General features: G+C 30.4%; 1 protein-coding gene and 1 long non-coding RNA gene across 3 annotated transcripts; both read left to right on the top strand.

Annotated features, from left to right (window-relative positions):
• Positions 1 to 582: 582 nt before the first annotated feature.
• Positions 583 to 27,971, top strand: LOC107369974 (gamma-aminobutyric acid receptor subunit beta). 2 transcript variants are annotated; one of them, XM_015937943.3, is made up of 8 exons: positions 583 to 748; positions 826 to 911; positions 3,562 to 3,629; positions 4,039 to 4,265; positions 20,629 to 20,711; positions 20,960 to 21,097; positions 24,532 to 25,049; positions 25,574 to 27,971. In XM_015937943.3, exons 1-8 carry the CDS (start codon positions 639 to 641, stop codon positions 25,913 to 25,915), a joined length of 1,572 nt encoding a protein of 523 aa, XP_015793429.1. In that variant the 5' UTR covers positions 583 to 638; the 3' UTR covers positions 25,916 to 27,971. The 2 variants fall into 2 exon arrangements, with proteins under 2 accessions (XP_015793429.1, XP_089126599.1); XM_089270473.1 differs by lacking the exons at positions 583 to 748; positions 826 to 911; positions 3,562 to 3,629; positions 4,039 to 4,265 and adding an exon at positions 19,879 to 20,099.
• LOC149094310 (uncharacterized) lies at positions 15,431 to 17,443 on the top strand. The gene is made up of 2 exons (XR_016201111.1): positions 15,431 to 16,269; positions 16,498 to 17,443. It is a non-coding gene; the product is annotated as an uncharacterized LOC149094310 (long non-coding RNA).

The following is a 27,971-nucleotide window of genomic DNA, read 5'->3' as shown; positions in this document are numbered from 1 at the left end:
AGTGATTATTAAATTATGTGAAATGTTGGACTATGTGTAATTTCAATGGGTTAGTTGTTATTAAGTGTTATGATTATAACGCTTACATTCACGGGATCAACGAAGGTTATTCATCTTCTTCATCATCTTGTTATTCCTCATCGCCATCAACACCATTATTGTCCTTTTTATCATCAAAATCATTCCAATCATTGTCATCTTCATTATCGCATCCATCATCAACAACACCAAAAACACCATCAACACCACCCTCATCATCAACATCAAACACAACAACAACAACTAGAGTATCAACATCTCAAAAAATCTCAAAACCAAAAGCAAGACAAATACAAACACCAATCTCAATACCAAGCTCAACATCATCTTCAATATCAACTCTACGATCAACTACACAACAATCAATATTATTATTATTTCCCTCTAAATCATCATTCCCATCTTAATAAATTATCTTGTTTGAAACCCGGACAAACTTGAATAATATCAAATTGCAATCCCAATCTAAATAATATAATATAATAATAATATAAATAATAATTGAATAAACAACAACAACAATAATTATAAGAAATTTATTGAGAAGTGGAAAGGTGAAAAAGAAAACGGAGAAGAGGAGAAAAGGTTAAATCTCGATAATGATGATAAATCGTTTAAACCAATGGATATTTGTGTTAATTATTATTATGTTTAATAAATTTAATCTCATTTTTACACTCAATGAGGAAGAAGATGTCATTGAGAAAGGGTAAGATATTGAAACTTATTCATTCCCCGAATAACATTTTCATTCACTTTTGTCTTTTCCTTTCTATCTACCAACAGAAATGCTTTGGGTCAAAATATAACTAAAATACTAAATGCATTCTTCTCAAGTGGCTATGATAAACGAGTCAGACCTAATTATGGAGGTAAGTTGCTAGTTGATCAGCTGCAATAGCAAGTGAATTGCAATTGATAAGCATTTCATTAAAATTGATAAAATTCATTCCATTGGCAGTTGTCTTCATATGAACAAATTTGGTCAACTTTTCCCCCTGAAAAGAAACAAAATGATCATTTTTATTGAATAACGTTGAAATTTTTAAATTAGTATCAGTGAAATAACAGTTTGAACAAGGTGAATAAAAATAATGCGAACAGAGAGAAAAGAAAAAAAAAATGAAAAAAGAAAAAATTTCTTTCCATTTTTCAATTTGTTCTTGGTGAAGTTCACTTTGGCTGGTGAATGTTATCTGCATCAGAATTCAGAGCATTCTCTATAACATATAAGTGAGAGAAAGAGAGAAAGAAAAAAGAAGAAGAAAAAAAAGAAAGACTAGGAAATGAAATACGATAGATGGATTGATAGATAGATAAATGAATGTTTCAGGGATAAATGCAAGTAAAAGACTGGGAAGGATTGGAGGAATGAGAGGGAAAATGATGAGGAAGAAAGAAAGAGTTAAAGATAAAGAGAAGATGAAAAGGAAAGATAAAAATGAAATGGAAGCATGATTCCAAGATGATGATGATCATCATCATGATGATATTCCAGTTTGATTCTTTCCTTTTCTTCTTCTTCTTCTTCTTCTCTCTTTTGTACAACTTGTTCACAATATTTCATTATGCTTTTATGCATTTATGTTTTGGATTTTTTGGTAAGCATGAAATGCTCATGTACTTACTTACCCAGAATCTCTTCTATTTTTTCATCTCACTCTCACTCCACTATTATTTGCGATCAATAGTTCATTCCATGATAAGGAGAAAAGGTTGAAACCATGAAATCGATCAGAAGCCATCACTAACCAATATATGGATACTTTTTGTTTGTCTTTGCGTAACATGAAGATATGTAACGATGTAAAGTGTTTCACGATTTGAGAATCCTTTTTAAACGTTTCAACATTTCTCTTTAACCTTTCATTGGACAATTGTGTCCATTCAAAAATGGGTCAACAATTTGACTGGCCATTTGGTTAACCCATCAAATGCATGGTTTATGTACAGATTATTAAACTCGATGAATACCAGTTTACAGTTATTCAAGTGTTCCCTTTAGATGAACCATTTTTAGCTATTTATATTACATTTGCAGACTTTACGATTGTAAACAAAATGCTCTGTTAAAGGTCACTTTTTTGTTGTCAGTCTTGTTTGCTCATTCACCAATTCATCAATGTAAACCATTCACAGAGTAAATCAAAAGTCATTTTCAACTGAATATCATGTTGAGCAACAAGAAGCAACGTTCAAGCTTCTTTCAGGTTTTGGGTTAAATTGAGCTGTCAAAAACTGGCTGTTGGTCAAAAAAGAATGGACCTTCAAGATTAGATAATTGATTTGCTGTTGAAAAAGATTAATCACGAGATTAGTTTACTTTGAGCTTCCGATGGATTCATGAGTAGCATTTTCAGTTTCAAAGTTTACTTTCATCATTTTCATTCTCCAAATTGATTGGTCATTTGACCACTAAAAGGACCTTTCCAAGCATCAAAACATTCCAAGTTCATATTTAGTACTTGATTTATCAAAATTGTATCATCAAAAAAATCTCCTTTTCCTTATAAAGGTTATCCAATTTACATTGAAATTTTAGGTTAAACACTTGAGTAAATACAAAATTACCAGTTTGGGTTAAATGCAATAATGAGTATAATGGGTTGAGAGGTAAATTTACCTTTTTGAGTTTCTCTTGAAACAAATGTACATTTGAGGTTTAGTTAACCAACATTGTAAACTTAACTGTCATTTCTTGATCCAAACTAAATCCTAGAAAAACTTAATTCGGATTATCTTTTGAAGTCGCTTTTAATGATTTAATAAAGGAAATGCTTTTTTGAAATGTTAATTGAAAAAAGGTTGAATTATTTTCGTTGTTTCGGCTTTTCATTTTGTTTGGTTTTGATTGGAAAAGATTTGAAGCAACTTTAAAATCTGGTTTGATCTTTGCTCGTTCATTGAATCATGGAGTGAAAGTTTGAGTTTAACCGAGAGTTGAGCCGATTTTGGGAATGAAAATAACAACTTGTATTGAAGACGGTTTGCTCATTAAAAAGACCAGCAAAGTGAATAACAATAAAAGATTATTTTTAGATCATCATGTTAAGTCCTTTTTCATGGGGAAAAAAATAGATTTAGGTCAGACAAAAAGATCAAAGATGAGTAAAAATGAATAGGCAAAGGAATAACAAAGAAAGATATGGAATGATGATGAATAAAATATCCTTCTGTAAGCCACCATTGTATTTGTTTATTTTCAGAGCAACTGAACATTCTGATAATCTGATTATCATAAGACAAAAAATGACGAGCAAACCATAACAGAAGACAGCATTTCCATCTTTCCTTTCAACCAATAATGTGCTAAAATTATTGCTCATTGAATATTGTTTTGTCAATAGATATTGATGACTAGAGACTGTTATTGTTTGTCTTGATGAGCATGAGAATGACTTATCAGCCTTGGAATGAACAATCTTATCAAAACTGAATCTTAACGATCAACTCGACATTCATCGACTTTTTGGCTTTTCACCTTTTCGTTATTTTAATCAACCTTTTACTTTCCATTTTCAGGTCCGCCGGTTGAAGTTGGTATAAGTGTTTACTTTACAAGTATCAGTTCAGTTTCTGAGGTTAAAATGGTAAGTAAATTGATCAATAATTGAAAAGCAAATGCTGAAAAATTGGCGAAAAGTTTTATTCGGTGAAACAAGTTCAACATTTATCTCTACGTTTATTACTTTTACAATGATTACACTTTTCAGGATGAACATCTCGCCATTACAAATGAATAAATGATAGAAAACGAGTTGATAAAAGAGATTAGAACTTTTTTAATATTCTTATTTTTCTCAAGTCAATTTGAGCTTCCATTGAGTAAGTTATCACCTGAAATGTAATAATTTAATTTACTGATGGTTTTACGTTCAAAGAGTTAGTTGTTTGTTGATTAGTCTGAATGCTTTTGTTGGGTTTTCATCAAATATTTAACCATTTCATTGAAGACCATTTTAATTTTTGCTTTTTTCATTTTTCCTTTTCTTCCAACAGGATTTTACTTCAGATTTTTATTTTAGACAAGAGTGGAAGGATCCAAGATTATCATTTGATCCCTTACCTGGTATAAGTAACCTTTATGTTGGTGCTGAAGTTGCCAAGAAAATTTGGGTTCCAGACACCTTTTTTGCCAATGAAAAGCAAGCCTACTTCCATGTTGCCACAACACCTAATAGATTCCTTCGTATAGCCTTTTCAGGATTGATTTACCAAAGTATTAGGTAAAGTATTGATTCTTTAATTCAATTTAATAATAAAGAAGCAACAAAATGAAGCAATTACCTAAACACAATGGACTCATTATTAAATAGCACATAAGTCTTCTGCCTATCTTAATTGTCCATTCAAATTTGCTTCCATCAATTTTAGTGCTTCATTCATGGCAACTAATTTTCAATCAAATTTGCCAAAAATCGCAACCTTTTAACTAATAGACTTGTAGATGAACCAGAATCAACCAGGGATTATATGGACTTCTTTATTTCTGGTAATAGCAATTTAACTCTAACTGTGATTAGAAATTTTAAGGACAATTAACTTGAAGGCAAAGACTTGTGTCTTATTGTTGATGTTTACTTGAATTTATCATGAAAATGACACGTTCTGCTGGAACTGTAACATCTTTTCAATGTTATTTGACATATAATTTGGATTCCAAGTTTTGGGTTTTCTGGTTCTTTTTGGGTTTCAAAAGATATTGAGATGAAATACAATTGCGATGCGAATTTGATTGCACATTGTTATTCAATTTGAACAGTTAAGGTTCGGATAAATAACCGTGAAATATGCAGATCAACTGTTTGAAATGCAAATTAACTCAACAATTATAACATTAATGTTGATTGAGAAAATTTCAGTCTTGATCATTCATTAATTCTCGGCTTAAATGATGGCCCAACTTTTGACCATTAGAGTATTAAAAAGATTATCAATTTTAAATAATTAAATTGATTTCTCATTCTCTCAGCTTCATTACCAGAAAAGAGGAAAATCAATGAAAATTAATTAAAGCTAATGATTGTTTCATGTTTTAGTTTAACTCAAAATAATTGACTTGCTTCGACTAATATGATAATTGTGCTGTTAATTATAAACCTTGTTGTTAGTTTATTCATGTAATACTAGATATGGATTGATATTGTTGGTTGTAAAAGCAACTCCCAGTCAAAAGGCGAGTGATTAAAATGGAGTGCAAAGTAATGTTGGGATCATTATTATCATCAGGCAAAAGGCCAGTCTAATTAAGATTATTATCTGATGAAAATATGGGAAAAGTTGACATTTGATTTAATGTTGAACCAGAAAATTGACTTCAAAATGATATCGTAATGATATTAATTAAGACGTGACAGTTATAACAATTTATTGCCAATGTTCACCTTGCAATCATATTAACCATTTTGAATGAGATTCAATTACGATCAGTGATTGATTAATTGCAAATGAAATTTACTCTAATTAATTGGCTTCAATAATGATATAGATGAATCTGATGAACAATTGAAATGCGGTGAAAATTCATTGAAAAGGTTAACAGGACTTGAAAGGTTGACAATCTGCTTAATTAAACAATCACAAATGCCAATTTAACAAGTTTAAAAAGGTTAATCAAATAGAGAGAAGAGGAAAACAAATGTTCAAATGTCAACTTGAATGTAATAAGGAAAGGTGTTCAAGTCAATTGTAAGTTATTCAATTGAATTTGTTTTTACCTTTTTAATTAAAGGAAAGATCGAAGCAAAAATTTGTTCAAATTGTGATTTAAGGTTAAATTGGTGAAATTGTTAATCATCGCGATTTGGATGAAAGATGTTACCATTAAAAAGAAACGAAAGGCGGAAGAAAAGTTAATATGAAAAAATCTAAATAAATACAATATAATGGCTTCTAAGGACAAAAAGATGATTTTTTTCTGCTTTTTCATGCCAATGATGATTATGATGAAAATGGTTGAAAGGCTGAGATAGATTAGGAATGAGAAGATGATCAGGGAAGATGAATCAAGATGAGAAGTGGAAAAATGGAGCAAAAGGAAGAGCAAGAAAATTACCAGAAAGAATTATTCGATTGTATTGAAAGATACTGTAAAGATATTATGATGATGATGATGATGATCAGTGTAACCCATTATTTTCATAAGATATAACCTTCAGTTAGACCTTTTTATGCTCCATCATCATCAACATCATCTTAATCCTTCATTCTTTATTAATTTATTTCCATGAAAAAAGTTATCATTTTCCTGGTTTTCTGTTTTCAGCTTTTCTCTCCATTTCGTTGGCCTTCTTTAACCAACCATTTTCATGCTTCAATTTTTCATTTTCATCCATTTCAAACATAACGTTGAGTGAATAGCAAAAATTAAATTAACTTGACCAGTGACTGACAGCAGCGGGTAAATTCATCATCTTCATTAGATGCACAAGATTATCATTTGTTTCAATATTCATAGACTTGAGCCTTCAATCATTCCCAGACATTTACCATTCAACAATTTAATTGTCAAACTCATCAAACTTTGTTTCTAATTTTACTGTTGAATCGGAAACCAGAAAATTGAGATTTAAGAGTTTCTCTGCAAAGTTGAAAAGAAATTACTTTTACCAGAAAATTGGGTTCTAATTAGGTTTAATTGTTGTCTAATCAATTTCTGGTTCTAAATGGAGAACTCGAAATATGATAAATTGATGAGATTTGGTTAGAAGTGGAATAAATTGGTGAATGAATGCGAATGAAATTCAATTGTAATTCATGATTGGTGTCTTTGTTTTCATTTTATTCATGCAACTATTAAATGCACTTTTTTCAATCGTTTTACATAACATTTGAAGCAAGGATTACAATTTAACATCATTATTATGTTAATAACTCTTGAATAAATATAACAATAAGCATCATTGGCATCATGATGGCGAAATGCTGGGAATGCAAAAACACAGAGTTTAATAAAAGGAATAAGGAAAGAAACAATAAAAAAAAGTAAATTATAAGCAACATTTATCGAGCAATAATTCAATTGATTCATTGAAGTAGATACAGATTAGGATAAGAATGGAGATGAGTAGCTTTGTTAACATGATAACATTTAAAAGTGTCTGTGTTGTTGTTTGTTGAGTAAAAAAAGCTAATATTATTTCAGGACCAGAATAGAGAATCAATTCTTCCTGAAAGATTCTTCTTTTTCTTCTTCCCCTGACTTTTTTCTTCGCCAGCCTTTCTCTTCTTACTTGATTTATTTAACTCACTATCTGACTTGTTCAACTCACCATGGATTTTACTCTTTTTTTCATTTGTCCATCTCTTAACCAACATTGCCTTCAAAGGTTTACTGTCAGTTAATGGATGCTTCTTGTTGCCTCAAATTAGGTTATCCAGCCAAGTCAACTTATCGTTCAACTTACCTTCCTTAGATCATCTTCTCATCTTCATCATCTTTTCCCATCCGACTGTTTACGTGTTCATTTAATTTGCTCTTTCATCATCAGACTCTTTTCTTCCTCCTTTTCTGTCTATTACTAGTTTAGACCAATTTACTTGGCTCTTTACAATCAACCCCTTGATTAAATCAAACCCAATGAAGGTTAGTTCTTGATTGAGGGAGGGTAAAGTGAAGAAACAATAATAATGGAAAGATAAAGATTAAGGTGAAAAATCTATTATCATGAAATGTTCCAATAATTACTGATGAAAATGCTGTTTCCTTTTCAAGTCAATATATTCAATTGGGATTCGTCGGTTATCTGTCAATTTGCCCAACAAAAACCAATCCCAACATTAATAATCAAAGAACACAATTTGCTAGCAAAACGAAATTGCAGTTTTCCAATCGATAATGTACATTAAATTGCATTCCAATCGTCATTTCAAACATCTTCAATTCAAGAACGAATTGAAATTGAAAAATCTACTTGAGTATAGACAAGAATAGTGTAAATAATGAGACCACTCGACTATCATGAGATGTAAAGCAACACAATTTATGTGATTCAGGTTAAGCTACGACTACTAATGTTTTGCACTGATTTTCAAAATTCAATTGAGACATTTAGACTCAACTTAAAGGCACCATTCAACCGTTGAAATGAAAGTACTTTTTCCAAGAATATTTTGTACGAAAATAAGTCAATTTCGTTAAAAAATGTCAAGTAAATCACGAGTGTCAAAATCTGGTTCTTTCTTTCGTTGGAAAAATAGCGATCTAACTTATACAAGGATTTTAAAGAATAGCAAAAATGACAAGATTATTAGAGGCTATTAATTTCGAATAAATGCTCATCAATTTCACTGAACAATTTTCTTAATTGTTGAGACAAAATACCAAATTACTGATGCAAATCTTTGGCTATTTTGTACAATCAAGGAAAGGGAAAAGCTCGAGGTATAAACTGTAAAATGAAGAGACAGTGATCTCTTGCAGTAGCAGGTCAATCCCAAGACGTGATGTTATGAGAAGTTGACTGATTTTCTCTGACATTTCAATCAATTTCCCCTCTTGAATTATCAATTCGATTGAATTATTGAATTGTTTAATCATTTGCTTCTTTTGTGGATGTAAATCCTTAGATAATGTTCAGACACAACTTGAACATTAAACACTTGTAAGTTTATTTGAAAAGTTTAATCATAAGAAAGTTTAAATGGTTGTATTGAATAATTTAAACAATTGTTTAGGTTTTCAGTGCGAAAACAGTTTTTTGTTTAATTTTGAATATTGTTGTGTTGTACATTTTATTTTGCACAAAAATATCATCTTATTTGAAAGGTTTAACATGTTGAGATTGTCATGAGTAGAAATGAAAATGTTATCAAAAATGTTGGATTCACTGGGAGTGATATTTGTATTTTATGATTGAATTTGGAACAAGCAAGTAAATTCAATTGAAACGGAAATAATATACCAAAATTTGTTGCAAATTTTTTTCCATTTATCTTATTATACTTTTTTCACTCCATGTAAACTCATAAGAAGAAGGCAAAAGAAACTCAATTTCAACCAACTATGAATTTTGAATAACAATTTTATGCAAGTTTATTTGAGATGAAAATAAGATTGACTTCAATTTTGGTTTCATTTTCGCGTAAATTATAACAAATTATTGTCATTTTCTTGTAAAAAATATTTGTCTTAATGCTTCATGTTGCTGATTATTCCAATCAAATTACAATTCTTTCCTTGATCATGAAAATAAATTGGAAACTTTTTTTGTGTTTTTCTTCTTCATTTGGTTCCCAATTTTCGTTGCCAATTCTGACAGTAAAATACTTTTATTGATATTATTATTTTGTTTCAATGTTGTTAATACTTAATCTGGGTTTATATATTATATTTTTGTCTTCCTGACTTATACAATACATCCAATTAAGTATATGTTCAATGTAACGTAAACATGATAGGAATGACAGTTGACAAGAAAATAAAAATCAATCTCCCAGTGAAAAGCAGGGAAAATAAGATGAAATTTCATCAATGATTATCAATATTTTTTCTTCTCCTCATCAAATATCGTCAACTGAACCATTCATGGATGATCTGATGAAATGTTGACAAAGAAAGGAGCCAATTTGATATGATATTTTTAGAATCAATTAAAATCTTTTTGGCTAAATAATTCAATTGACTTTACCAATTCAGTTGCAGACATCAACATTCAATAGAGACTTCGTTGCAACGATTCAACCTTTCATTTTTAATCAATTTTCTTTGCACGCTTCGACTTCAGTCTCTTGATATTCAATTGAAAGTTGCGATTAATTTGGCAACCAGGAAATGAAAGCGAATTCAGATGTTTCAAGGCGATGCATTTCATCCAATTCCAAAATCATTTGGCTCTAAGAATACGATTTGACTAAATAACAAAAATTTACTTTTCTGTTTACTAAAGTCCTTCACCCATTATAAAGTAAAACTTTTGAGAGCAATTTCGGATCAATGATCAATTGGTTCAATCGATGCAAAAAACGAGCTTAGCCATCATTTAGTTACATCAAAGTTTGTCTAGTAAATGTCATTTAACTTTTTGCTCGGTAACGAATTTTAGAGGAAAACAATGTTCTCTGTTCAGACAGAATTGCAATTTGACTGAAATATTTATGAAATGCTACGAAGAAACGAATAGATCTGATGGAATAATTTTGATCGAAGTTTACTATTTGCAGAATTGTTAGATCGTGATTGCAAAGAGCAATTTATATCGAAAATGGATTTTTACGATAATTTCATTTCAGTAATTATATGTTTCGAGATTTGTGTCCAACTTTTGGTTGCTTTTCAAAGGCTAATAATGCAAAGCAACCTGAAAGCGTTTTAATCTGTTGCAGTCTAATCAGTCTCGAAAGGCTTAGAATTTTTGTGACAAAAGAATGAACGAAATTGAAAGTTGCTGCTTGTTGAAGCGCAGAGTTGACCAATTTATTTATCTTTCTTTTGACAAACAACAACGAGTTGATTCACCTTGTTAAAAGTTCATTCATGGTACATTTTCATTGAATTAAATTGAATTTTTTGGCCTCCCTTTGCTTTCTTTATCAGTTTTCTCATCAGTTAAATCAATTAGTTGTACAGTTGTAGCATTGTGGTGATAAATGAAACGACAAAAGATGAAGATTGTTTGAAAAGAAAAACGAAAAGCTGAATAGAAGAAAAGACAAGATTACAGAATTTTCAAGGTGGTTAAAGAGTGCCAAAGTGAAAGGGAACAAAGAAGGGAATGAAATGGCAATAAGAATATAAAAATGGAGTAAATACATGGAGTGAAAGTGAGTTTAACGTGATGTACATTTAAAATTGAATTGAGCTTTCTTCTTCTTCTTCTTCCTCTTCGTCTTCATCTTCTTTATCATCATGTACATTATATAATGGATGAGATAAAAAAACGTTCACTGACAATCTACTTGACTTGGACTGACAAAAGGTTGAGCAGGAAAAAAAAGATGGAAGAAGGTAAAACCAAGAAAAGTGTAACAAATAACAGAAACAGAAATAATACAATAATTCAGCATTCTGTTCATTCTCATCATCATTTCGTTTCTCATTCCAAATACACTTTTTAATATTCAAAGTTTCAACTTTATTGTTATCAGTTTCTCGATTATTTCGTTATCAATTTTTCAATTCTTTTCCTTCCAACCCTCAACTCTGGGAGTTTTTCAAGATAAACATTCCATTGGAGGTGAAATTTCATTTCTTTGATGTAAATATTTGATTAAGATTTATAAAAAATTTATCAGAAGAAAACTTGATCAATCAGAATTTCATTTGAAGAAATTGTCCAAAAAGAATTTCAAATTTTTAAAGTTCTTTTCTCATAACTTATCGAAATTGTTGGAATGAGAGAAACTGAATGAAGAAACAAAAGAGTTTTGCAAAATTAATTTCAAAATTGCATTTGAATGCTGATTCATTTGGATGAGAAGAATGAGCGAATTGAAGAAACTTGTTTTTCTTCTGAACTTTCAGTTGTTCACTTTTCTTTTCTCAACTTTGCAATTAGAATGGTTGAAATTTCATGAAAAGATGTTGATTCAGTGAAACAATGAGCAAATTGGTATTGAAGTAAAATTGTTTTCCTTCGAAATCTTTTGTGCTGAACTGGTTTGTTTTGGATCACATTTAAGATTCTTTGATGAATAATGAACGATATTTCTGTTGGAAGAAAAATTCGATTATCGAAGCACTTTACTTTTCAATATTGTTGACATTATACATGTACATGACATTTGACAATATCATGTATTTATCAGTGCCAATACCGTTCGTAATCATCATTAGCAACATGATTTCTTGAGAGGATAAAAAGCAAGTAAACAGAAGAGTTGAACACACAGAGTAATGGGGGAAAAAAGACAAAAGGTAAACACAAGAAATAACAATTGAGTAAGAAAACAAGAAAATTTAAGTCAATTTTATCTTTCCTTTTTTGCCTCTTTTCACTCCCTTTATTTGCTCATGTTATTGATGATTAACTTGCTATTGAAACATTCAGTTTTTACTCAATGTTTACCAGGGAAGATGATGATGAGTTTGATGAAGACGATCTTTTTCATTGAATAAAGTCATTGAGAAAAGCAATGGAAATGGTAAAAACTGAGAAAAGTTGAAAAGATGAAAGGGGAAAAAAGAAGGCAAAATAAGGGAAAAAATGGTAAGAAAATATTATTAATACAGAACTGAAAGTCTTTTGTGTCAATGTCACTTGTTTTATTTCTTGTGTTATAAACAAGTTATACTTTTTTTTCACTCCAACTTTTCCCTGGATTGGGAGGAAAGGATGAAAAACGATGAGAAGAGAGAGAAAGGAGAGAATGGAAGAGAAGAGATGAAAAAGGTGAAATGCTGGGATGAGAAGAGAAAGAGTATAAAAAAGGAAAAATCAAAAGGAGAAAACTGGAATCTTGAAACTTCTCAGAATCTTTTGTTTCTTACAGTCTAATGGGTTTAAACATGTTAACGGTTCACTAACCAAACAAGACAAACTCTCTTCACCTAAACTTTGTGTTCACATCATCAGGGCAACCATTTTGGCATTTGTCCACATTTTTCAACTTATTTTTCAAATTTGATTACCATTAAGATGACCTTTCTGGTCTTTCAACTTTCGACTAAACAAGTTAAATTTTCTGGTTCCAATTAAACTGATAGAAGAATCACTTTCTATCAAGTCAAGGGAATTATTTTGATATTCTTGATGAAAGTTACGAGATTCATTTGAATTTGCTGATTTATAAGCTAAAATAATTTTGCAAATTGATGAAATTCAATGATTTTTGTTTCAACATTTTAGACTATTTTTAATTCATAATGAAGAGGGAAAATTTTGAAATTATTTCAAGCTTATTCAGACATTTCTGGTTACAAATCCAATTTCCTATTTTAAAACCTGAAGCTCGAAACAAGTTCAAAATTGGAATGAAGTTGACCTTTGATAATTGCCAATTGACAGATGGAAAACAATTTCATGAGAATTCAGTTTTTTTATCATTAAAAGCTCTTAGCTATTCTCTCTTTGAAAGCAACCAAATTCACTATCACTTTATCACTTTGGAATAATTTTTTATAATAATAACTCTGAATAACTTTCAAACGAATTGCCATGAAAACGAAAAGCTCATTTTTACTTGTACTGCGTTTTGAAACGCATCTTTTCCCATAAACTTCAGTCTTTCAGTTCTGTTGTGAACTGAAAATTTTTCACCCGATAACTAATGATTTATTCAATGAAAGTAAACAAGACTCGACAGACTAATAGAAACTCCAACTCCACGAGATCAAGCTCCACGAGATTCGAATTAAGAACGTAAGTTCTATCAATTCATGCATTTTCTGTATTTTATTTTTATGATGAAAAACTCAGAACTTGATTTTGCAGAGAAAATTTCATGTTATCATTTCTATTCAGTTAAAGATGAGCTTTTTTGCTATTTGAATGAACAAATTTTTCTTCAATCTGAATAATCTTATTCTTGCAACGATTGTTAAACTTTCCTCAAAAATCAAGCAATAAATCTTTGTTTTCAATAGTCAAGTCAAGTATCCAAAAACATTGCTATTAGAATCACAACTTAAAATGAATCTTAATTTTTGTTAAATCAGTGTTGATCAATAAGAATCTTTTCCCTGTAAAAGTCAGAATTGGTTGAAAAGTGAAGGCAACTCTTACGATGATTTTATTCATTGTTTTTGAATGTGAAATGTTATTTGCAAATGAATGAGATGAATAAATAAAATGGATTGAGATAAATGTTGAAACAATAATAATACTTAAAGTCAAGATTTGTTGGTTCCTAAAATTTATTTAACTCTTTCAGCTCTTTTTCCTGGTTCACTGTGTCTTCTGTGTGGCAAAACGTATTGCTATTTAATTTGATTTTGCTATCAACTTATCAAACCAACGTTATTCAAATGGATTGAGAACCATTTTTCTTGATTTGTTGAGCATCTTCTTTACATGGAAACCGATATCTTTACTAACAACTTCAAGAACACAATCAATTATGTCCTTTTCAATTCTATTTTTATCTTTCTTTCATTTCTCTTTGTTTTTGCTCATCAAAACCTTTTTTTCTTCTTCTCTCTTATTCTTCTTCGTTTCACCATTTTCTTCTTTTCATTGGAATAATTGTTGTTCCCTGATAAAAAAAAGAGAGTTTTGTAAATTCAGAAGAGGAAGGAAAAACGAAAAAGAAAGTTTTCCTTTTTTTGCTCTTCTTTTTCCTTCTTCTTTATCAAAACCATTTACTTTAATGTTTAAAGCTGTAATTGCAAATGTTGATGGTGATGGTGATGAGAAGGAGGAAGAAGAAGATTGAAAAGAATGGTTAATATTTTGATTTGAAAATACATTTGGAAACATTTTTCTTTAACAATTCTAAATATTATTTTATACTTTTTTCATTTTTAATCAACATTTTTGTTTTCATTAAAAAATCCACTTTCTGTTTCAACTCGCCATCTATTGACGGCTAAATAATCTAGGTTAATGTAGGAGTTGCTAATTGACTTTGGGTTTTGGGTTGTTTTATGTTTTCGTTTGGTTTAACCGATAAATTGGTCGCTTTTTATGTTGATTAAAATTAGCTTTTATACCAACATTTCTATTGATATTGATTACAACCAGCATGATCATCATTTATTGTCACTCTAGTCTCCATCATCATCTTCTTCTTTAATATCATCACAATTGTCTTTTTACTTTTAACCTTACCCTTTCCTTTGTGTATTAACTCATGTATACAATGTCTTCTTTTTGCCTTGTTATATAATGCTATTATTATTGTTCATTGTTCAGGGATTAAACATGATTAATTCAACCGTTATTTTTAAAAAAGTGCAAGCTCAAATAAAAAGATGATACAAAGAAGGTAATAATAACTGTGTGTTTGTGTATGTCTAAGGTGTCTTAAGAAGCTCATTAAACTAAATACATTAGCTATTTTATTTCATATTTTTTCGTCTATTTCTTTCAACGTTTTTTTCCCCAAAAATGCATTACATCTCATTTACATCCTTTACATCCAGACAAGACATTTATCATTGTCACCGCTGAAGTGCAAATAAAAATATATTGTTATAAGCGTGTAACATCATTATTGCACTCAAAGTAATGGAAAGGTGCAAAATAGTAATCATATTATAAATATATAATATTATAATCTGTTATTATAAATTGAAACTCGCCTCCATTAACAGTGTTAAATTGGCATTTTTTTGTTTCGACTTTGTCAATGGCTAATCAATTTTTAAATTTTATAATTTTCATTATAAAAATGTATCCAAGCATAAAATCAAAATTGGCTCCAAAATGAAAGATTAAGAGGGAAACATATTGATTGGATGATGAGACAGCCAATGAGTCAAAAGGTTTATCCAAATCACATTTGCTTTTTGACCTTTTTAATTTTAGTCGTTTAACATAACCTTATCCGTTTAATTGTTGATGAAACATGTATCTATCTAATTTAACCAATGCTAATACATCTTATAATTTACTTTTACACTGCAATCATCTAATTTGTGAGTCAAATGCGGCTTTAATCATCTTTACCCATCAAGTTAACCATTTCTTTAGCTGTACATCCACTTAACGTTTTTACTCTAAATAAGCTTTTTAGCTTCGTCTTGTAAACTTTCCAATGGATCATCATCATTTTCATCATCATCTTCACCCATTTTATTGACTTTTACAGAAAAAAAAGAACAATTGATCCAGAATAAACTCATTTTTACCAGCATTCTTGCACCCAGTAACAATACAAGTAACTTTGAAGCCTCGAGAGACTTTAACCCATCATCTTTTTACCTTTCCTGGATCTTAATCTTTTTGACTTTCACCTTTCATCTTTGCCTTCTAAAATTGTGAACCAATATACACAAACTTGAAAGGATTACCAAGGAAACAGGGATTGACTTGAATGTTTGAATCCTCGAGGAGAGCAAAAGATTGAGACGAAGAAAAACCTTTTGATCTTATTAACACTAAGATCTTCTCTTTCTCTTTACCTCGACTGGTTAAAGTTAAACAACAAAATACATCGTTTTGTCAATTGTCCTTGGTGCACACCATTTTGTCATCGCCATTGTTAATTTTTTGGCTAAATGTTATAATTTCCAACTCAAACTATCGAATGGCTCTTGAAACAACAAGAAAGATATTAATCAAAGGAATGTTGAGGTGAAAAAGGACCAAGAAAAGGAGGAAGGCAAGAGTTACACGGAAAAACAAGATGAAGGTATTCTGTGCTGAATAATTCCCATGAGTAACCAATAAAATCAATGGTTCAATACCTTTTATCGCATTTAATATATAACCCAGGATAGTAACAATTCAGATTCTGTTTCCTTCATCTCCATCTTCATCAACTTCTCCTTGCTCTTTATTTGATTTTTTCCCTTTTATTTTTGATTCCCAGAGATTACAATGAATATAATGCTTTTTAATCTCTGTGTTTTCTCATCAGATTTTCATTATCATGTCTAAGATAACATTCAAAGATAATATTGGATTGAAATACAATATGAACCTTTTGCTTGGTGAATCAACCACAACTCTTTCAACCCGCAAATCTAATTCTGTTTTATGATCCTTCCAAGCTTCACAGGAATTGAACAAGCCAAAAGAGGAAGGTTAAGAAAGAGGAAAACAGATTCGATATTTGACTCTTATTTTGATCATGTTAATATCAGGGAAATGGTGTTGATTATCATGGTGATCATGATCAAAGATTAGATGATTATCGTACTGAAAAAAGGCTGATACAACCAATGGATGGACCAGTTAATCCCAATACCTTTTCCTCATTTCAATGCAATACCAGGCTGACCAGCAAAATGGACTCTTTTTCACGCCTATTCGATGCCAATCTGATCATCTGAACCATTCAATCATTTTAATTTAATCATTTGGACATTAGTGAAGGTGAAAACAGAGCAACATTCGAAAGATAATTCCAGCAAAAATATTTTGCTGCGCCATTTTCAATGATGAATGTTTGGCCTTTTGCTCATCTTACTTGAATTGCCTTTAAAAAAGCAATTCAATTAATTGCTACAATTTACCCAATGTCACCTTTCATGTTATAAAAGATAAAAATTGATGGTGAATCTTCATCTTGAGCCTTGTTAGTCCTTTTTTCATGACAAGCCATTTTGATGATGATCAAAATGATGATTCCTTAATTCCTATTCTTACCAATATCATAGTAATCAATATGAAAAAACGCATCATACAGAAGCTTAAGCTTTAAAAGCAGCAACAATAATAATGATAATAATAGTACAATAATATCTATCAACTGTAATCTAATACAGTTGAATCAATAATCTTTGTCTTTAACTCATTGTTATTGCCATTGTGATTATTATTGCGTTTTATTATTAAAAGGTAATTTTGTTTGCCTTCCTTCATTCCTTATTTTTCATTCTTGATTAATATTACTGTCCAATGAGCAATTATTGAACTTTCACTTGATTTAAAAGAGGCTAAAAACAGGGTTAAATACAAAAGTTAATCTTGAACCTTCAATCAAATGGAAATCAAAAATCACCAAATTCATCTGTTCAATCCAAGACAATAATCATCACAAGTTGTGTTCAATCGTTTATAAAATTAGCTCAACACTCTGGGCGTGTTAATTCAACAATTTAAACCTGACAATTGGATCAATTTATCTTCTCACCTTTTCTCATCAACTTTAATATTCTGTCAACAAACTTTAAGGTAAACTGATTGTTGACTTTCATCTGCTCAAGATAATTAGATGAAACACGGAAAGGATCACTAATTAACCTTACTTGATTATCAATCAAAACCAAAGGACAATCCAGTTTTAAATTCATCTTCAACTTTAACATGCAACTCTAATTGTTCCAGATTTGGCCAATGTCTTCCATAAGTGTTGATCAACGATTTGAATAATGTTATAATATCCAGAAATTCAATTATCATTGATTGTTATTAATAGTGAACAATGCAATACATAATTGTGAGATAAATATAACTCATAAAGATGTGAAAATGATGGGAATCTTGATAGTCTTGATTGAATTCTTGATGAAATGTGATGAAACAAATTAAATAGTTGACATGACAATTACTCCTTTCCCTGATTATCACTTTAATTGTCAATAATGTTGAACATTATTAAATTATTCTCTGTGTTTCTCAGCCAGCTCAACTAATTCATCAACTAATAAATTTAATAACACTCAAACAGCTCGTTTAATTTGCACTAAAAGACTCATTATTATCACCTTATTATCATTGGCATCAGTTAAATCAATTATAAGTGTAACTCAATAACAACCTCAACTCTAACCCAAATCACAATCAAGTAAAAAGGTTAACAATTTTGGATGGATCAAGATTACAAGTTGAGAAACAATGAAAACAAAAGTGTATCAAAAATCATTTATATTGGTTACACGCAGTTGAATAACCTGACAAGGGAACATCCCGAATGCGTACTCGCCTTTTTTGATGGGGGGTAGCGCAATCGATAGGGCAAAGCTTCCTTATGAAGGAAAATTTGGTTTTTTTTCTGGAGATTTTGTGGTTCCTTAGATTTTTGAGGTTAAAATTTGTCCATTTTAAACAAAACCATTTTTTTAAATCATCAAAATTGTCTAAAAGGGTGTAGCCTAGTGGGTTAAGGAATAGGTGAAAGTATTGAGGTTTTGGGTTCAAATCCTGGTCACTTTTTATTTTCAATTAATTTATGTGATTAGGAAAATTTTAATTGAAATTTTTCAAGAAATTTTTGTTAATTAAATACATTTGATCAATGTATTTTTTATTATTGTTATTGTTTAACACAATTAATAATTAACAAAAATTTCTTGAAAAATTTCAATTAAAATTTTCCTAATCACATAAATTAATTGAAAATAAAAAGTGACCAGGATTTGAACCCAAAACCTCAATACTTTCACCTATTCCTTAACCCACTAGGCTACACCCTTTTAGACAATTTTGATGATTTAAAAAAATGGTTTTGTTTAAAATGGACAAATTTTAACCTCAAAAATCTAAGGAACCACAAAATCTCCAGAAAAAAAACCAAATTTTCCTTCATAAGGAAGCTTTGCCCTATCGATTGCGCTACCCCCCATCAAAAAAGGCGAGTACGCATTCGGGATGTTCCCTTGTGAGTGCGAACACGATTTTAATACAAAATTACACCAACTGCTGATTGATAATAATGTTGATCATGATCTTAACGATTCACACTTGAATCAATGAAAATTGAGTTACCTTTTGTATTACCTGCGTTACTAGTGAAAACATTTTTACCTCCATTGTTACTGTTGATGATAATGATAATCATGTTGATATAAATTTTGATGAAAATTTTGGATTGAAACAAAAACGTATGAATACGCTGGGTGAATGGGAAATGCTCATGATGATGATACAAATACTTGAGTTTACTTTCAGCTATTAACTATTCTTACCAGTGTTTGGTGAACTCATTCAGTTTCATTAATTATTTTGATAATATGAGGAGGAAGATGATGATGAAGAGGGAGACAAAAATAGATACTGTTCAACTAATGAACTTTACTGTGTTCTTGGTCTAATCAATGATTCTGTTGGTGAGGTTGAATCAACTGAATCACATGGGAATAAGATGATTCTTTTTTTCTTCGTCTTTTTTTGGATCAAATAATCGATATTTCTAATTAAATAATTTGACTCTTCTTTGTTTCTGCTAATAATTAGCTTTCAATAATTCCTCGAAATATTTTATTTTCACCTTTTCAATCATTTTAAAACACTTTTTGTTCTTGGCGCCATACTTAAGCTCTTTTCTGGTTGGCTGTTTGTAATTGCGCCTTTGTTTTATTGTCGTTTGCTTAATGCATTTGTTTCTCGTTTTTATCATTTTTAATTGTGTTTGAGTAGATTTAGTTGTTAATTTAACTTTATGTTTTGATTTTCGTGACTTGATATAATCTTGTGAGTGAATTATTAAACTCTCAAGATTCAGGGAAAATGAGATTGAAATGTAAGAACGTCTCTTGCTCTTTCTTGTTACATGCTTCTTCTCGTTTGGTCAATAAGGTAATTGGCATTGGTTCAACAGTGGTTGTTTAGTTGATCATCTCACGCACTTTTAACTGATTTTCATACTAATCTTGATAATCATCATAATCATCAGTTTTGGTGTTGTCATGTCATTGATCACGCAAAAATCTCATGAATCTATCAACATCTTCATCACTAACTCTTGCAAACCTTTTTTCACCCTTTTCTTGCGTTTTTGTGTTCTTAATATTTTTGGTGTTAATTTTGGCTCAATTAATTCGTTTGTTTTTTTCATGTTGTTTATATACAACAGCAGACATAAATTTGTTCTGTGTGCCATTGTGTTTGCATCAATACTAATTGAATAAAGCGAAAAAGCTTACCCCAGCAATTAACAGTAATTGACAAACATAATTCATCTCTTTTGTTGCTTCCATTTTGCTAGTGTTTTTGCTTCATCTCTATCAACTCATATCTTTATTGTTGCTTATTTTGATTAAGCTTTATTAGCTAATCATAATTAACTTGTCTAATATCATTTTTTTTCTTCTTTTTATCAAAACAGGTTAACAGTAACCGCAAGTTGTCCAATGTCTTTACAATACTTTCCTATGGATAGACAAGCCTGCTCAATAGAAATAGAAAGTTGTAAGTAATTAAAGACTTGATTACCAGAAAAGATAATGGATCAACAAATTCAACCATTATATTGATCAATAATTGGGATAAATATTGAGAAATGGATTTGGAATCGTGTGCTAATCAAATAAACCAACTTTCAAACCGATTTTCAACCAAACCGTTATCTTTCAACTGACCATTAATCTATAATTATGCTACGATTACATTTTATCTGCAAGCCTTATCTAATCATTAAATGTATCTTTTCATTTCAGATGGTTATTCAATGCGTGATATTAAATATGTTTGGTTAAATGGTAACAAATCAGTTGACGTTCAAGGCGATGTAACGTTACCTCAGTTTAAAATTATGGGTCATGAGCAAGAATCAGCCATAGCTGCTCTAACTACAGGTAATTTTTCAGTTAATCAATCAACCATACTAAATACTAATCACGATTCAAACCAGATTGTAACCACATTTTCATTTAGCCAGCAATCAAATAAGAATCGACCAAAAATAAATAATGAATCAGAATTAAATTGCATTTCCATTGTTTCTCTATTATTTAGCTTTTTACACACTCGATTAAGTTAGATTATGCCAGTGCACATTATTATCATTTGGAACACAGCAATTTATTTACCCTTTTTTATTACAATCAAATACACATTTCCCATTGTTGAAATTGTGAATTTTATTCAAATAACATTCAATATAGTTTGTTGAAATACAATTGTTATTGTTAATAACCATTGTCTTTTGCTCATCCATCTCTGTGTTAAGTTAAAGATTAACTTGATTGTCACGCAATATTTATTTGTTTTAATTAAACGATCTTACTGGTAAATAATTCATCTGTAACTTTTAGATTGTAACTTGTCTTGGTACATTGATTGTTGCGATGTTATCTCTGAGTACAAATTCTGATACTTGCAATGTCATTTTTCATGAACAAAAAGGAATAATAAGTATCATGAAATGCATCAAATACGTCAGTTCTTGTTTTATTTTTGTTGCGATTTTTGTATTTAAGAATAATTTCTTTTTTTGTTCTTCTTTTGTATTGCATTCTCTTGTTGTTAGACCACATTTGTTGTTGATTGTTGGTTGAAAACAAAAATAAGCAGGAAAACATGAGAAGCAAATACATGGTGACGAAGATGAAGACCAAAGGAGAGGAAAGAAAAAGATGGAAAAGAAGATTGAAAATGCTGAATAAGGTGAAAAAAATACAAGCAAAGACTAAAAAGTGATAATAATAAGGAATAAGACGGAGAAGAAGAATAAGATCTCAGGCAGATGTATTATGATAAAATTGGTTTTTACTGTTGATTGTAACCTGAATACAGTTACCCTGGAGAGCTTTACCAAGAACAAGAAGCTGGAGAAGCTGAGATAAAAAAAGATCTGTATGATAGTGAAGATGACGAAAAATGAAGATCAAATGGCTTCAATACATTTGCCTTACGTTGATGATGATGGGGATGAGGAAAAAAAAAGATGAGAATGAAATGATGACTGGAATCAAAATGAAAATGAATTGAGGTAGAAGATGAAGCAAGATATATCAATAGAGACAAAATTCAACTTATTTTTTTTCTCAACCAACAAGACGAGCCAAAAAAAGATACAAATCATCATCTTTTTTCATTTTTCTCTTGCAACTTCCATCTTCCATCTTCCATCTTCTTGTCCATTTCCTTGTCTTATCGTTATCTTTGTATTTATTTGTCTCTTAATATCACTTTCAATGATATAAAGAAACATCAAAACCATCCTTTAAGGTTTTTTGTCACTATTTTTATCGAATCGATTTACAATTTTTTGTTTTCATTGAAATCTCCCATTTCAACCTTATCCTTCAGGTTAACTCATCAAACGAGTTACCTTTTCATACTTCAATGTATCATTTCACTGACCATTTATATACTTTTTTTTAGATTCTTGGATCCAATTTTGAATTGCCATTTCTATGTGTGATTATAAACCTGCCCTTTCAATGCCGGTTCAACTCTTTTACCACTTTATCTCAGTTTCAATCACAAGACTCCTGAAAACTTCCCATTGATTTTGCGTATTATCCTCATCTTTTTCATCCACATTTCGCCATCAATTTCATCTCTTGAAACCTCTTTCCCTATTAGGTATATTCAATTCTGGTTTCATCACAAACCTAAAAAATTTGAGCAAAATTGTGAAGACAATTTCTTGTATTTACCATCCTTTGCCTAGGAAAAAAAAGCCATGAAAGGAATCTCTTTGCATTCATTATAATCTTTCTTTAGCTTCTACTAATTTATCTTCAACATCTTTCTCATCTGCATTTTCATTCGTTATTTTAGTTCATATTTTTTTCTCTTCTCTCCCTGCAGGGAGTTACAATTCATAAGCTTCCCTTTTATTTGTATAACACTTTTAACGATCAATAAGTTTCTAGTTTACTGTTTTTTTATATCATCGCCATCATCTTCATCTTCATCATCTATTTTGTCTTTCTCCTACCCTAAGCTCATCTTTAAATCATCCTTCTACTTCAAATTCAATTCACTAAAGTATTGCAATCAATGAATCTATTAGATCAATATTTTACCCATCAATTTAAATGTACCATTTTTAATCATTTACATAGTTAATCATCTTTCTTTATTCTTGATCAAGACAAAATGGCTATATCAATGAAAATTGTCTAACCATGTAATCCCTGTTAACTATTTGATTAATAGTTGGTTAAGCCAAGTTCAATTACAGAGTTTAATTTTTCTCACAAGAAAAGGTTAATTGTTGCGTTGAAATGTTAAAAGGTAAAATTGAGTTCAATCACTTTATCCAAATTAAATGGATTGTTGGCCAATTTGATCAAGTTAGATTCACACTATTTAACTCAGCCATTTAGAGCATTGTTTTCAATTGCATTTATCAATTTCACATTGTAAACCTATTTTGATTATTGGTTGAAAACAGTTTTTCTGGTAAATTGTTTTTTCTTTAAATTTAGTCATTTTTCACAGAAATTTAGAGTAAATTAAGTTAACTTGGGTCCATTTATTTAATCATTTCTTGACCCTAAGACTCTGTACAGCATACACTTTTTGATTCATCTCTTGATGAAATGCGTCTGAGAAAAGATTATTTTCTCAAAATTAAATGAGTTTTCATTTGCCTGTAAACTTGATGCTATAAATAAATATGTCTCAAGTTGAGTTACCATAAGTGTACATATATTTTCAATATACTTGGCACACTCTATTTACATAGCGATGTTAACTTTGAATAGGTTGAAGGCAATGAGAATTGAAAGTTTTGATTTTCACCAGTCAAAATAATGCTTATTGTTATTACTTTAAAATGATTCAATTTTTCATGAAAAACGGAAACATTGAGAAGATGATAAAGATGGGGAAGAAAAGTGAGAGAAAATAAGAAGAAAAAGAAGTTCAGAATGAAGCAAGAAAATATAACATTTATAATAAGGATGGATCTTAGGAAGGATTTTATTCTTATTGATATCAACTTATGTTTATCATGAGGACAAAATATTCAAATATATGAGAGCAAAAAAGAGCTGAATAGCTAACTTGGTAAATATGAGAAGCTACTTTATTATTATTATTGCCTCTGTAAGAAATATAACGATTGACATGAAAGTAAGAGTTATAATATTTTTTTATACATAACAATGAGAGACAGGAAAAGGGTAATAATCTTGCTATCATTATTAACAGCAGTGAAAATTTATTACAATCTTTGTGTTTATGATTGTTGATTGTGATTGTATTAAATTGTTTTCAGAGTAACTCAAAGTTGAACAAATTATTAATACCTTTTCTCTTTATTTTTCAACAGGCAATTACTCACGATTGATTTGTAAAATTAAATTTTCACGAAGTTTGGGTTTTTATTTGATACAAATATACATCCCTGCAAGCCTTATAGTGGTGATAAGTTGGGTCTCATTTTGGTTACATCGTAATGCAACTCCAGCCCGAGTATCATTAGGAGTAACCACTGTCCTTACAATGACAACTTTAATGTCTTCAACCAATGCCCAGCTTCCAAAAATATCTTATATTAAATCAATTGACGTTTTCTTGGGAACCTGTTTCGTTATGGTTTTCGCTTCCCTCCTTGAATATGCCACTGTCGGTTATCTTGGTAAACGGATTGCCATGCGTAAATCAAGAATTGAACAGTTAACCAAATTGGCTGATGAGCATAGGAAAAAATGTGCAGCGGCAGCGGCTGCTGCTGATGCTGCTGTAGCCGAACAAAGTGCCGCTCAAGTTCCTCCCCAATTAATTTGTGCCACAACTGGATTACCTTTAGATCCTGCTCTTCAACTACCCTGTGGTATTAAAAATCCGGTTAGTCAATCACTAGAAATTGATACGAGAACAGGCTTTTTCTTCATCGAATTCATTTATTACATAACTATTGTTTCATCAAATTCATGTGATTCCATTTTCAATGAACCAAATTCTTGACAGAATAGTCTCTTGTTTTAAAATAGACAATTCTTTTCGTCTTCTCCTTTTTAGAAGCTTCAATGTGACACTGTTTCTTTGTGATTTATCACAGAGTAAGACTCGTATAAATTAATTTAATGAAATCGTTTTTTCAGATAGCAATCAATATTATTTAGACGAGTATCAGTTTACAAGTATCGGATCATATTTTTTCTTGACGACAAATGCAGAATTTCCATTATACAATCAAGATTGTTTCAAACTAAATTGTATTACAAAAGTCACTTTAATTTATTATTTTTCATCTTTTCTATAAATTTGATTCGATCGTTTGTTTTTACTTATATCAAGCTTCATTTCGAGTATTGAACTTTGAAATTATACAACCAAGCTAATGATACTTTGTTTCTTTCTTCATTTAGGTTCACCATCAAGGTAATCGTTGCATTGGAGGACCACCACCGAAAATGGTTTATGGTGGTTGCCCTCAGAAAATGAACTCAAGAATCTTGGAAGCCAAACAATCAGGAAAAATGATGAATGAAGCTAGCTCAATGACCCTTGGTGGTGGTGGTGGACCTGGCAATCAACCTCCACCCACTCCTGTACCTTTTGGTCCTAAAGATCCTAATAGGATGTTAGGTGTAAGCCCAAGTGATATTGATAAATATTCTCGTGTTGTATTTCCAGTATGCTTTATTTGCTTCAATCTAATGTATTGGATCGTATATATGCATATTAGCGCCTCTAGTTCGCCGAATTAGCACATTAACACCAACGAGCAATCAATGTGAAAGTAAAGTTTCAGGCGAAAGACTCAAAACTAAACGCAAAGCAAAAAAGTGAGGACAACCTGATTAAAGCCAACACCAAGCGCAAAGTCAATGTAAATTGTTTTCATCTACAAAATGGTGGTGATGTTGATGATTAACAAATTGAATCAAGCTGAGGAATTAATGTTCACCTTTCTTTGCGTCTCTCCGTGGACGGTAATGGTACAATTGATACAATCGACAATAATCACCATCTTGTAACTACCGGCAAAAACACAACAAAACTCAAACAAATCATCAACACACAAGCTCACAACAATCTGATATTTTAGAGATATTGATACAAAAACTAAGCTTATCCTAAAAGCTCAAGAAAATTGAAAATTTGAAAAAAGTAACTGATTAGAGTAAATCAAGTCAACAATTTAACTTAAAATTAACAAAACAAACTAAACGAAACTCAATCGATCAACTGAGGAAACCAAAGAAGAAGTAACCAAAATGTGTTAAAGTTAAATAAATGAAAGCAAATCTTTTAGGCTATTATTATAATTACTATTATTACAATTAACTGTTACTGTAAGTGTTATCATAAATTGATATGATTACCATTTACCATTTTAGATGATTGTTTATCATCTTTATTTAATTCCGACAGCCCATCTTTACCATTCCCTTTAATTTTCATGTTTTGTTGAAAATTCAAATTTTTTATCATTGCATGTAAAAAACAATGAAAAAAGCAAATTGGTAAGCAAAAGTAATCAAATCAACGCTGAGACGAGAGTCAAAGGATCACAATTGTGAGTCAACACACAAATTAATCATTGGAATCTATTCAACACTCTATCAGTCTGGATCCAAACATTTTTTAATTTTTGATTTACATCTCATTTCATCCTTCATTTCATCCTTCAATCTCAACATTTCCCGAAAAACCTTTTTTTGTCCCTAAAATCCAATAGCAAAAACATAATGAGGAATCGTACAAATGAATTATTCAATAGCCTTGTTCTCAATTAGAATAATTAATGACTAGAAACTGGAACTATTGAGCTGTTCAAGGTGTACAACAGATGGAATCTTGTTTTGGTCAATTTTTTCTAGACTTTTTTTCCCTGGACGTTTCTATTAATGAGACAAATCTCAGCTACCTTTTACATTGAGACTCTTATACAACAAACATATACATTAAAAATTGACACCATTGAAACAAATTTACTGAAAAGGACAACAAACTCAGAATTAACCAGAATTGCTCACTTCTTTGGTTTCACTTCATTGTAACCCAAATGTGGTAAACATGGGTTATGATGAGCAACAACATCATAATAGTGTTTATAGAGAAACAGATCACTTTTTTTGCATCTTCATTTTCATCTCTATCTTCCTGTCATCCTCTTTTCCTCTTTTCCTCTCTTTCTATCTGATCCTTTGCTTAACCAATCTTTCACTCAATTATAATATTATTAAGTGCCTACTGAATCTTGAATCGCTCTCCCGTTGATCACATTGACACCAATTGGACTGAAGCATGAAAATGATTACAGAAATGCGGATGAACATGAGGAACAACAGCAAACGAAGAAAAAAACTCAACATTAAATTGAACATTGTTAATCAACTGATTAATTTAGAGCAATGTGTTTCTTCTGTCGCTCTCAAATTAGTGTCTAAATTGCTCTCTTCAATTATTATTGAGACAATGATGATAATAATGTGAAAGTGTTTCTTATTGTATCATTTTCATTGCAAACATTGTTTCTCTTCCAAATTGTTTCGACCCTTTATAATAATTATCATTGAACTTTTTTCCCCTTTCTCCTTTACTCTACCTCTTAAGGCAATTTTATAATGGCTTATGTTAGATATGATCTAATCATGTTATAAATACAAAATATACCATAGAGAGTGTTGCTTATTTGAGGAAAACCTTAAAGCAAATGAAAGGTCAAATGGATTCATATTGAAATTGATGAAAACTAAACTGATGGTAAAATGAAAAACAATTGTAAATTAAAATCAAACTTGTTTCAACTTTGCTCAA

The sequence above is a fragment of the Tetranychus urticae genome, chromosome 1 (assembly GCF_039701765.1).
Source record: "Tetranychus urticae isolate SD_2017Ah chromosome 1, NJAU_TeUrti_SD_1.0, whole genome shotgun sequence".
Lineage (NCBI taxonomy): Eukaryota > Metazoa > Arthropoda > Arachnida > Trombidiformes > Tetranychidae > Tetranychus > Tetranychus urticae.
Note: the sequence above shows the minus strand (reverse complement) of the source record. Positions and strands in the feature narration are given on the sequence as shown.

Excerpts from the sequence above, each read along its gene's own strand:
- LOC107369974 (XM_015937943.3), top strand. The coding sequence starts at position 639 with ATGATGATAAATCGTTTAAACCAATGGATATTTGTGTTAATTATTATT. Across the intron at positions 20,712-20,959 it reads CTCAATAGAAATAGAAAGTT|ATGGTTATTCAATGCGTGAT; the intron begins GTAAGTAATTAA and ends TTTTCATTTCAG. Across the intron at positions 21,098-24,531 it reads CATAGCTGCTCTAACTACAG|GCAATTACTCACGATTGATT; the intron begins GTAATTTTTCAG and ends ATTTTTCAACAG.